At 40.5% G+C, this 12,925-nt stretch overlaps 1 protein-coding gene across 1 annotated transcript in view; it reads right to left on the reverse strand.

Annotated features, from left to right (window-relative positions):
- Positions 1–10,927, reverse strand: part of LOC109035860 (ras-related and estrogen-regulated growth inhibitor) — a 33,083-nt gene extending 22,156 nt beyond the window's left edge. Inside the window, exons 1-2 of the mRNA XM_019049669.2 lie at positions 10,521–10,927; positions 192–281 (exon numbers count right to left, since the gene is read on the reverse strand). Coding sequence (XP_018905214.1) covers positions 192–273 — 82 coding nt within the window. The 5' untranslated portion in view covers positions 274–281; positions 10,521–10,927. The remainder of the gene's footprint in view (positions 1–191; positions 282–10,520) is intronic.
- Positions 10,928–12,925: the final 1,998 nt, after the last annotated feature.

Genomic DNA, 12,925 nt, shown 5'->3' on the forward strand with positions numbered 1-12,925 from the left:
AGCATAAACAAAAGAATTACTTCCGCAGTCTGAGCTGATAAGCGCAACAAGGAAAACAGATTAGTGGCGTTAAAAGATCTCCTGGCTAAGTACGTAATGATCATCAGGAAATCTATAGTAACTGATTTTAGGTTTTCTGCTACTTTCGACAAAATATAACTATGAATAAAGAAGGGTTGCTGAAAACTCACCAGATTTGCCAACGTTTATTTTGCCGAGAACGGCGATCCTCACTCGGGGTGCGTTCGCACCCCCTCGATCTTCCGTTTTCATATTGAGACCTGCAAAGAAAAAAAATCATTAAGATGTCATCAGAACAATGATCCATATTTTTGAGCAAACAAATAGTTGAAGCACAACAAGCGTCACACAAGCGTCTCATCAACGCTGGAATAAATGAAAATGATATCAAACGAAAAAAGTCATAAATAGTGAAAAAACAACAATTTTTCCTCCTCTTCTTCCTCTTTTTTTTTAAAAAAAAAAAAAAAAAAAAAAAAAAAAAAAAACGACAAGAAAAATACGCGTCAGATGACAGAAAGAACGAAAGAAAAAGTTTTGTCCACTGTTTTCACAGCTAATTAGACATTTTTAACCAAAGTTTTCAGAGAGTGTTCTAAAACGCGAAGATCAATCCCACGAAATTCTGTGGAGTGATGATGCCCCTTCATCTTCAAAGTATTAAAATGAGACAAGATTTATTCAACGCCACAAACCGAGAAAAGAGGCTTTCCTATTGATCATCGATTCGTAGATTCTCTATAGCACAATAAAATCAGATAATGTAACCTATGAGTACGATGACAGAGCTCGCTCTAAGTCTTGCCTTGAACCGATGGGAAAATCACCCTTCCAAGTATGAAAGATAACTATTCGCGCTCCCGGGAGCTGATCTTGCCTGACCGCTTGATTGAAGGCGCATGCCCGTCTCTTGATTACTCTTTCAATTTTCCATAAGATTAGTTTGTGCCACATGATGAATATTCGTTGAAATATGAATTGCAGTGCAAGTTCGAAGAACTAACGAAGCAGAATCGCTAACGGCGAGACGGTCAATAATAAACTTTTACCGGAAATGAGGAAAGCGCACGACTGTCGGTTCCGATTATTGTGTAATGGTAATGCTTCACGGAAACCGACCGACATTGTAAATCGATTCGTTGGAGCCCCGTAGCTCACGGAGGCACGTGAATGTAATTTAACTCATGCAAAAGATGCCCGATCAATATTCCAAGTATTTCAAAGAATGGACCACTAGACAAGGTACGATTTTCAGCACTCTGATATATGTTCCGTAACCAAAATTAACCACCCGCTCATGAAAACTCAATGCTCTACGTGATTCACATCGCGCGTTGAACATTATCATGACAGTCTTTGCGATATAAAAATCTGGCAACCTCAATCTTGACGCTTCGGCTCAGCTATAGCAAATTGCCTATAGTTCGAACAACACATGGTGGGAAATGAATATTGCTCGATTAAGAAACTTGCTGAGACCGTTGTCGTGCGCGATTTGACTCACGTAGAGCTTTGAGTTTCTTGTGAGCGGGCAGTTCAAATTCCTCGTAACCAATGTGAAATGAAAAGGTTAATATCTTCGTTAGGAGTTGGTTTCAGTAATTTTCGTTGCGCGAATCGTGTTCTACGTGAAATTTTGGTTAAGAAACATGTATCGGAATGCTTAAATTCGTACCTTGTCTAGTGATCCATTACTGCGGAGAAAGGTTCGCGTGGGGCAAAGGCGGCGATTATTAAATGGCTGTGGACCTGAGGGACATTGATGACAGTCTTCACTTACAAAATCGCGTATCTCATTTTTCGACGAGGCGGCTTTCCTGAGCGGGCCGATTATTGAAATTGATAGACAAAGCAATAGACAAAGAAGACATAAGGAGTATAAAGCAAGCCTAGTGGTTGAAATGGGTGGTTCCTATAGACTAAGGGAGGAAGTGATGGACTAACTATCGGGTCTCTCGTGGGTTGCCGCCGGTTAGTCTATCACCTATGTCCTTTGTCCATTGCAACCACCCTCTTCCACCAATAGGATCCCTTGATATCTCTTTTGTCTCCTTTGTCTGTTGCTTTGTCTATCAATTTCAATAATCACCCTGCTGTTACGCTTTATTTTCTCTTGATTACTAATCATCTTTATTAGATTGACTTTTATGCGAATATTCTGTGCCTTTCAAAGGTTGTTCTCTGAAAATTTTGGGCAAACATGTCTGCTAATATTCTTCAAAAACATTAACGTAGACAAGAGATTTTGAAACACCGAGGTAGAAATTTGTGTTTCCTTAGCTTCACTATCAAATGAACTATATTTTGCAATTAAGAACTATAAATCCCGGCCCGATTTAAAAATAACGCATGTGCCATTAAATTCCCTATGCACATACGTGTTTTTTCAGTTGAGACAGAATTTATAGCTCCAAATTGCAAAATGCAGTCCAAATTGTGATCTACACATCGATGACCAAAGTGCGAAACCACGTGTCACCACTTGCGACGTTGCAGACTTCCTGTCATACTTCATGGTTTCCTAGAAAAACCAGTCAACTTAATTAGATAACTGAAAACTTCCTGAATTCTCTTTCTTTATTGGCAGAATATTCTGTAAAAAATTCAAGCCATGAAGCTGGCTTGTTTTCCCTCGAAAAAATCAAATAGAAGCGGACATTCTCAAACGCAAGGATAGAGATACGTGGTTTCGAACGGTAGCCATCTATATGAGTCTCTGTCGTCTTCGTATCTACGAATGATTTAGATTTTTACCGACTGACAGTGAATCTGAAAACCCGTGTATCTTAATTTGAGCGTTGCGAATTCCCCGTCGCGTTTTAAATTGTCAAAAAACTGATTGATCAGCGTTGTCGCGTAAAAAGTGACGCAGTTCAGTTTTTAAAAATTCCGTAAAAAAAAAACAAACAAAGGTGAGCTAAAATATTGTACCATCTCAGCAGAGATAAGTGGTTTTGCAGTTCTACTATCGCAGTGCACTTCCACGTTAACGGGAAAATATCAATTTATGTAAATTCATCGTAATTTTCTGTGCGGATATTCACTGGTTGACGGATCAGGAGATTGTTTTCGATGGAACCGCGCTCTTAGCCCCCCTGACCTCTCAGGAATCCGGAAACAATAAGGGAATCGGTTTAATTAATTCTGCGATTCCGAGAACAGAGATCACCTTCGTCCTCATCCTCGAATTAAAGATGAATATTTAAGTGCAAGCGAGGAAATTGAAGCGAAATTGAAGCAACTCTCTCTGATTGCCAGGTTTATGGATAATTAAGGAAAAATCAGCCAAAAATCTCGTGTCGGGACCCTTCCGAGGGCAACAGCGCTCACGTCTAGAGTCAAAGGGGTGGGAAGCGTAGAAAGCGAGGTTTAGGACTTCTTCAGGGGCTTTGAACCTGAACGACAAATAGCAGAACACGATTACACCTAAAGTGATGATCGAGGTCGTTCAACTGAATTCCATACAGCTCCGAAAATTAATTAAGGATTACGGAGCATTGACTCAGTTTGCGTTTATAGCTCTCTTTTATTTAGTGAAAGGTCAAAACACCTGAGTTCAGTTACCGGCTGTTGAATGCAGCACGCTGCACGCACCGCTGAACATTCATTAGTCAATATTAAAGCAGCTGGATTAATTATTTAAGTTTCCGAAATTCGCTCAGCCGGAATGCGAGGAAGAATACTGCCGTGCTAAGGAAGAACGCTGTATGACAAATCGCGAGATGCCAAATTTCCTTCGATAAAATGTTCATTTTTGGGAAAGATATGAATAGTTTCATTTGAGATTTTCAGAAACTTTAGGTGAAATTGCGAGCAGAGGTATCTGATAAATTGGACGGAAAATATTCATAAGTTTATCAGAAAATTCGTGTTTTATCAAAGTAAATTTGGCAACGCCTGGAGGTTCATACGGCATTTTTCCTTAGCACGGCAAAATATCACTTCCCTCGCTATCTCCAGATTTTGATGCATTGACTCATTGAAAGTTAGGAATCTTATTTTTAAAGAGAGAGAAGTTTTCAAAAATGAAGAGCGCACATTCATTTCCTTATGCACAACATGTTAATGAGTCGCTTGAAGCGCCTTCATGATTCCGTGATACTCCACGCTTTGTCGCGGAGTTAGTTTAGTTGCCCAAACCTAACTGCATGCACACCGCGAGACGAAGGACTTTCGGTGAGAGGAAAGGGCGCGAATCAGAAACAAGGTCATGTGTTTGTTTACATTTGAACCATGATCATCACCATCCACTAAATCAGTCTATTCATATTGATCTGCCGTCACTGTGGTGCGTGAAAACGTTGTATTATAAATGCTTCATGATATTCCACAATTATGTAAATTAGAATTTGCCTCATGTTTAAATGCAAATTCATGCAATAAACCCAGCCGACACACAAATTTGAACCCTTTTCGGACTGCACGTCATGCTATTGTTGCTAAAATGGAATCGAATTTGGCATTACGTACACCTGAAAATCGGTTTCAGGACATTCCGTCAACGATTTTTTGTCCGCGCACCTCTTTTGTCCAGTAGTTTACGTCCACGCAGAAAAGAATTGTGTTGAAATAAACTATACAAAAATGAATAAAAATGGGAGAAAAACCAAGAAGCACGCAATCATTAGTTTTAACCCGTATGACTATGTACATCGATCTTTTAGAGTCAAACACGAGTACGTTAGGGTGCGCGGACACAGCGCTGCAGCACAGTAAAAGCACAAGATATAAAAGAAAACATTAAAGTGCTTTAGGGAATCATTAAATTTGACACGGAACCACCGTAATATTTACAAAACACATTTTATATTTTCCTTAAATACAATTTTTATTGTCATCAATTTAAATGAGAAAAATCCATGCAGAGTGTGCAAACATTTCAACATCATGAACTGAAAAACACCAGACTCCGCGATTTTAAATATTATGAGCCATAACACAGAGCGGAGCGGCGTGCTACCGGCGCGAAACGCGCACTATCGCCTACAAACCTAAGGGGATACTTTACGCATTGCGCCATGCTTGAAGTATCCCCTTTGGTTTGTAGGCGCCATTGCGCGTTGGGAGTTGGCCCACCGTGGCGCGTTGCGGCGCGGCGCCTCAAGCAACTATTTCACAACAGAGGTGTTGCACAGTATCAAACAAAATTGAAGATGCTCCAACATTTTAAGAACGATAGGCATACTTTAAGAGTACGGAGCTTTCCACGAAAAATAAATTAAAGTACTACGGCACGAACTTCCCTGCCGAAAAAACGCGTGGACATAAACTACTAGAAGAACCAGGTGTGCGGACAAAAAATCGTTGTCGAAATGACCTTCAACCTGAAAATCAGTATCAAAATTATACTAAGAAGAAAAAAATACGCATTATTTAACAGTGAATTATGGTATATTGACGGTGTAAGTCGGCAATCACATAACTCGGTTTGCGACGTCGCAGACTTCCTGTCATACTTTTACTTTTTAAACGGAAAACCACTCTACGGCAATTCTTTGAAACTGCCGTAATTTTTCTTCTCTGTGCAAAGAAAATTCTACAAAAACTTCAAGGAATGATGTTAATTTATTCTCCTTTAAAAAAATAGTGTAGATGCGGAGATTTCCAAACACCGCAAACGAGATACGTGGTTGCGGACATACGCTGTCGATATGTGATATGTCTACCGAGGTAAATAATTTTCAGTTCATGGTTGATCAATTCCACAGTCAATGTTGCAATAAAAGCACCATTATTTCCGACTCATTCTTGAGATATCATATAAACCAATAGTTTTCTAATGCAAATAGACACTTTTATGAATGAGGCAAAGAAAGTGGTTGTATTTCGCAAAATGTGATCCTACTGTGCCTCTTGACTTGAACGCAAAGTTAAGGGTTCAACATCCTCATCCGTGAATTTTTCGTTGAGAGCTCGGCCTTTTACGGCTACATCGGAAAAGAGCGTGATCTTATTTTCCACGAAAATTGGGCCGAGGTTTAAGCGAATACCGCGGAGAGAGAAAAGAAGACGAGGGAGCGAGAAAGTGAGGAAAAGATCGCGATATTCATCCTGGAAGGCATCAAAAATTTACACGGCACTTAAAACGAGGTTCCCGACCCGACCTTTATTGTTTACGGAGCGTAATTCGAATTTCGGAGCATAACGTTGAGAAAAGGATACTTTTATGCCCTTTGGTTAATGTAGCTTCTGTTCTCAGCGTGTAGCGAGCATCGTTTAATCTCGCATCTTTAATCAATGCGGAAATAATGTTGAATTTATTTTAAATACATTCTTGTCCCATTTTTGTGACGACTTTATTCGGAGGGAAAATTAGATCTCACCGTCCTACACTGGATCGAGTCAATGAGAGACGTGGGACTAAAATTTGGAAACTTTAAATGCTTACAACCTTGTTTATACTAAACTTTGACGTTTAAAAAGTGGTTCCGTTGGTTTCCTCGTGAAATTTTCCTGCAGAAAGCATCCCTTAAAATAAAAGTTTGACGTCCGACCTCTCCGATTGACTCGATCCACTGTGTGTCGTACGAAATTAAAGGGCAGGGATACCGTGTGGAGTATACTTCATACGGTAGAGTATACTTCATACGGTAGAGTTTGTTACATTGCGGTATACCATTAAAACGCCAATTCGAAGATATTTAAAAGATACAAATTTTTTTTAAAAAAAAGTTTTGTTTATAAGCAAAGGTGTATTCGAGGAAGGGGGCCTAGAGAACCTTATGATCTGCTATTTCTACCGGTAAAAGTCATTCATTAGGACTTAGCGAAATTTTTTTGTCTAAACTACCGGGCATCCTGGAGATCATATATACTCAGGAATCTAATGACCACTAACATTCTTTTTCGTCCGTGCAGCACACTCTTTCCCCTTTCTTTTTTTAGTCCGGTTCGGAAGTGCGGCGAGTCGCTAACTTGAGGCGCGTTTACTTAGAGCAGGAAGGTATTGGGGCATTACACGATTCTGGCAAGCTTGCGGTATGCACCGGGCAGAGAACGGAGCAGGGGCAGAGAGACAGGGAGTCCGGGCGAGGGGAGGAGGGATGGAGAAATATTTGGCAAGATGCTTCGGATCGAAAGAATTTGTTTGTAATTCCTAGTTCCGAGCTGGGAATCGAGATGTTCCCGTTAGACTTTCGTAGACTTACGCTTTCACAGCCGCAGGGTGCATCGCGGTGTGGCCCCTGGAGTAGCTGCATTGGGAGAGCATTGCTAAGCCTACGCCGTTTTCTGATTTGTTAATCAGGTTTCAATTTTTAATGGGACTCTTAGAGACCAATGTAAACAAATTCAATCAAGGGAAATTGTGCACTGGAGAATATTTTTCTTGAGATAGGTATTATTTTGACTAAATGCGTTATTTTTTGTTGAAAAAATTTGGTTTTTTAAAGCTAAATCCGTGCTGATTTAACGCGCCTGTGCGCGTTTTCCCGTGTGTTAGTTTCTTTATAAGAAACGTTGCTTTGGTATCGTTTTTTTTATCTTAAACTCGACGATAACAAAACAACGTTTCTTTAACTCAAAACAAAAAACCAAATTTTGTCGACAAGAAACAACGCTTTAAGTCAAAATAATATCTCAAGTAAATTATTTCTCAGTGTACCATCGATCGAGAAATATAAGATATGGAAATATTATGACGGATACTGGCAGATCATATCGATCCCTTGCATAAATCCATCGCTAAAGCCAAACTGCAGAGTTTTACTCGAAAGGTTGTATAAAATTTCCTTCTTAGGAATCCAGGCACAGCAACGATTGTTATTGAAGCGGATCATCGAGCACAATTTTTTTTCATTAGTGATTAATAAGACTGAAGTGAAAGAACTGATAGGTTACATTGACGAGGTTGATGACGTCATTAACAATTTTTTTTTTCAAAATGTGGCATTTTAATGAATACTGGGTGCAGAAATTTTGCCATTTGTTATTTGTTGCTAATTCATCGAGACTCGGCCTTCAAAATACGATTCTATGATATGCGCGATATGTGTGGTTATATTTTCAGCAAGTGATGTTAGATAGACAAAATACAATGATGAGCACTTTCAGCAACTCTCTCCGCGCTTGTGTGTGAGGGAGAGAGAGAGAGAGAGAGAGAGCGATAAATCTGTTATTATAAGAGGGCCCTCATTTTTAAGAGGAGTTAGGAGAGAACACGGTGTCTAGCGTAGGAAAGTGAGCGCCAATATCTGGCGAGTTTTCTGGGTCACCTGTCCTAATTTTATCGGCGATCAAACTTCGAGTCCCAATTATAGAATCCAGCGCTTCAATCGAAATCGAAACGCTGGTTTCTGAACGCTGATTTTATGAGGGCCGGTAATGATAGCCATTAAAGCACACCTGAGTAACATTTTGTGAAGAAAACTGAACTAAATTAAACAGAAATGCCGAAGTTGCAATTTAGAGACAAAAATTAGGTATGAGTAATTTTGACCATCTAATGATGGTCCGCGCATTTTCCTCTACCTATCAACAATTTAAAATTAAAAAAACATTTGAATGTTGAAATACTTAGGCGTTGAATTTTATCGGCAACATCGCGTCTAAAACACATTCAAGTAAAGAAATTTCAACACCATAGTTCGGTTGATACGGGAAGTAGAACACAAAAGATAACCCTAGCCTTCGGTTGACAATTTCCAGAGAAAATGCCAGCTAGTTTTCTTGAAAAAATTTAATAAAAAACGAGTGGTGAATACCAGCGTCGCATTCTCCCAATCTCTCCGTTCTTTTCTGCACTATGGTCACCACAAACGGTACCAAAATCAACACAAAATTTGTGTTGGTTTGTGTTTTACTTCCTATATTGACCAAAAGTAACACAAGAATACAAATATTCTTATCAATGTTGATGAAGTGTTCAGTATCTTCTTCTGTTCCCTTTTCACAGCAAATAGTGAATAAAAAATGTAACAGTGTGCTGAATTCCGTTTGAAGTTTTCATCCTTGGTTTTTTAACCGAGTTTACATGAGCCATGACATTTTGATCTGTTTGAGCTTTTACTAACTCGATGAGAGGGTTTGTTCAGAGATGAATTTCCGAGGTCAATCGCTCACCCCGCTGAAATCCTAGAAAGTCGAAGGTTAAAGGTTTTATCTCTAGAGACCGTGTTTAAAGTGCTTATTCAGAGGGATTAGTTTGTTTGGCGGAGTAATCGAGACTTATTTACCGAAAACATACCTTCACACACGATCGTGGAAGGTTAAGGCCGTAAAAGAAGGGCGTTAACCGGCATTTGGAACAATTTAAGAGGATTATACTGAACAAATTATAGCTGCGTGTGGTTATATTGTTGTTTATGTACATCTAGGATCCAGAGTGAGGAGTATAAAGCTCCTAAACTCATAAAGGCTCAAAACTCGTTTTTTCCGGTCGCGAATATACCTTCCGCAATGTACAATTGTTACGCACATTTAGTTTGACGATCACAATTTTCAGAAAATTTTCTGAAATGATCAAAGTTGGCCCCTTTACGCTACAAGCTCGGTTCAATTCAAGAAAGGACAAATATAGTAGCCCGAGGACATTTTACCCCACGGTAAGTAAATATAAACATTAAGACACAGTTTACTTTCCTGCCTCCTTAAATATTGATATTTCCATACGTGTTGAATTAGAATTCGATCCAATTAATCGTTAAAGGCTACCATTCAAGTTTCAGTCTCACGCTTTCATTACGAAGTGCGTGTCATGAGGTTTGCTGTTATTATTACCCTGTAAAGCCACAAAAGACAAGGAAGGAAGTACCTCACTTAAGTGACTGAATACCAAGTATTCAAAATTTGAACGAAAACTGACTTCATGAGTTTCGCTTAAAAGTGAGGTTTCACGAGTTCTCTTTCATCACCCAGAAGAAAGTTTTGCGAAATCCCTCTCCGTCTCCTTTTGACAAGTGGCACTGGTACTTTCATCTAGTATACAGACGCTACATGGGGGACTGTTTTACACAGACAGATTTTTCGGAGTCAGGACGATATTAACCGATTCTTTTTTGTTAAAATCACCACGTTTATCGCCATGAAAAGAGGCAGGAGAGGGTAGGTGGATGATATGGGCATCTCCAATCCGTATAGTATCCCAATTAATTAGGTTACTAACCCGAATGTTGCGGTAATATCACAACTAATTCGGTATGCCCATATCATATAGCAAATTGAGGGGCTTGGAGGACAAGGCGAAAAAGTGCAGTTTTTTTAAAATTAAGATATTAATGATTTCGAGTAAAACTAGGCTTAACGCATATTTTGTGAAAAATTCGCTCCCAAATTACATATTTTAAGCGTTAACTTATTCGTCAGTTTTAAATTTCTTTCCGCCAAAAGGATCCATGTAATTTCGAGACTTCAAGCACGTATTTCTCGAAGTAGTAAAACTGCACGTATGCACCATGTCCTCCAAGCCCCCCAATTGGGGTAGTACCAAAATTTTAGGGGATAACCCCCAACAGCAACGCTCATCCCCATGAATAGATAGAGATACTAAACACTCAACTCACCAATTATGAAACGAACAATTTGATGATATCTATACACAAGAAAGAGTCCAAAAAACTCAACGCACTAGAAACAAAACACTAGGCATCCGAACTTCTCCACCGGTCAAATTTTTTAATCCGTCAGTCGAATAACGGAGCCGATAATTTCAAGGAAAACGATACTGCGTTGATCACGCGGCAGGGGAAAGTCACGTGCGTGGAAAAGCGAGCGAGCGACGGGTCTGACGCGCCGGTGTTCCTGTAGCAACTGTGGGACGCCGTTTTCGGGTCGTCTTTTATAAACTCGGGACGGACGGCGAAAGAGCGCGCGAAATTTCGGGCCTGCGCGCCGCGACGCTTGCTCGATTTGGCCAGAGCGGAGTTTTTCGCGTGGACCAGTGCGACAGGCACCAGCATCCGCCGTCGTCGGCACGTGGCGGAAATTCGTCGCCGGCGCGGCGTCGTCTCCGAGCGTGGACTGGACTGGACACTGGACAGTCGGACTGTTGGGGACACATGCGGCTACCGCGGAGCGGCGACGAGTGGGCGACCCGCGTGGCCGTTCATGAGAGTGGAGTCCCTTTCTGGAGGTAGTTTTAACATGTGGGGCTCATTTTTGATTGGCTTCCGTTTCCCCGTCTCTTATTTACTGCACTGGAAAAAAAAAACACATTGGATTCTAATCCAGACTCCTAAAAACATCCAGACTCATAAACATTGACAAAAAAAAATACTCTTGACTCAATCAGATTTAAGCTTAAATCAAGAACCAAGCCTCTTAATTTTAGCGGATTTCCTATTGATTTAAGCTTAAATCTGATTGAATCAAGAGTCCTTTTTCTTGTCAATGTTTTCAAAAGTCTGGACTCTAGATCCAATGTGTTTTTTTTCCAGTGTGTCGTGGTATTTTTTTATTTTTGTTTATTCGTTTGTTGCCATTGATTCAACGTAAATCAGTGAGAACGAAAACACACCAACTTGGTTTCTCAAAAATGCTCAATTTCATTAAAGACAGTCAATTTTTTGGAAGGTCATTGAAGTTAGCTCAACTGTTCCACAGGGCCGGATTAAGGGGGTGGCCACATGGGCCGCGGCCCATGGCGGCAAATCTAGGGGGCGGCCAATTTTGCAATTTTTTTAAATGTAGGTATAAAAAAAATCGGATTTAGAAAAAAAAAATTACAAACGAGAAAAGGCGACAAAATCTCTCATCTCCTGAGAGTATAGTAATTTCTAATTTTGTCGTCTTTCAGTGATACAAGAGACAGCGCCTTTAATTAGTCGAGTTAAGAGAGAAACCAAACACGCAATTTGGCCTGGAGCGGCGCGGCGCAGAGAGCAGTGATGACGAGGACTTGAGATGAAAAGGAGAAGCCCTCGGCGCGGCAATCGGCATGTAACACATATTAGCGCCTACAAGACTGCAGGAATACTTCACGCATTGCATCAAACACAGTGCGCTCATTGTGGTCAGCGTGAAACGGATAGCGCCTACAAGAATGCATGAATACTTCACGCATTGCGCCAAACACAGTGCGGTCAGCGTGAAACGCACGGCGCCTACAAGACTGCGTGAATACTTCACGCATTGCGCCAAACTCGGTGCGGTCGGCGCGGCGCGGCGGCGGAAGTTAAAATCATTAAACCAAATTTTGTGCTTGTTCTTTCATAATTTTTTTCGTTCATTACTTATGAGTGGAATGCCTTGTCCATTAGAGGTAGGTTTACGAAACTTGACTTTCGCGCAAAGTTCCGTGACCTTCTGCTAGTAGAATTGACAGGGCTTTCCCAAAAAATGTGTTCGACACGAGTAAACGCGTCTTATGCACGCCTCCCCCTCCGGCACGTTCACTTGATGGTTTTTATTGATGTTTCAAAACGAATGAGAAGGGGTCGGCAAAATACAGGTGGCCCATGGGCGGCAAGTAGGAAAATCCGGCCCTGCTGTTCCAACTCGGACTTATCAAGTGTCTCTATGTTCTTGTCCTTTGCCACCAAAAACCTTTTTCTCAGGCTTACTTCTTCACCTACTGTGCAGTTTTGTGTGCGTCTTGGTTATTTTCATTTTTTCGAGTTGGTGGGTTTTCGTTCTCACTGGTTCATATTAACGTGAAGTTTACAGGCTTCATCGAAAAGAAAAAATGAAAAATTAGGTCTAAATTCACTGAAAGGGGGCACTGTGACCGAGTCACACAGAAACTGAAGACTATGCTGTCGTACTAAGGAAAACCCCGTACGAACATTCGAGAGTTGCCACATTCCCTTCGATAAAATGATTCATTTTCAGGAAAGTTATGAATATTCTCCCTTAAAATTTTCAGGACTTTTCGGTGTGATTGCGAGCAAAATTATCTGAAAAATATTCATTAGTTGACCAGGAAATTCGTCCTCTATCAAGGGAAATTTGGGAGCGCCTGAAGGTTCAT

This window comes from Bemisia tabaci, chromosome 7, assembly GCF_918797505.1.
Source record: "Bemisia tabaci chromosome 7, PGI_BMITA_v3".
NCBI lineage: Eukaryota > Metazoa > Arthropoda > Insecta > Hemiptera > Aleyrodidae > Bemisia > Bemisia tabaci.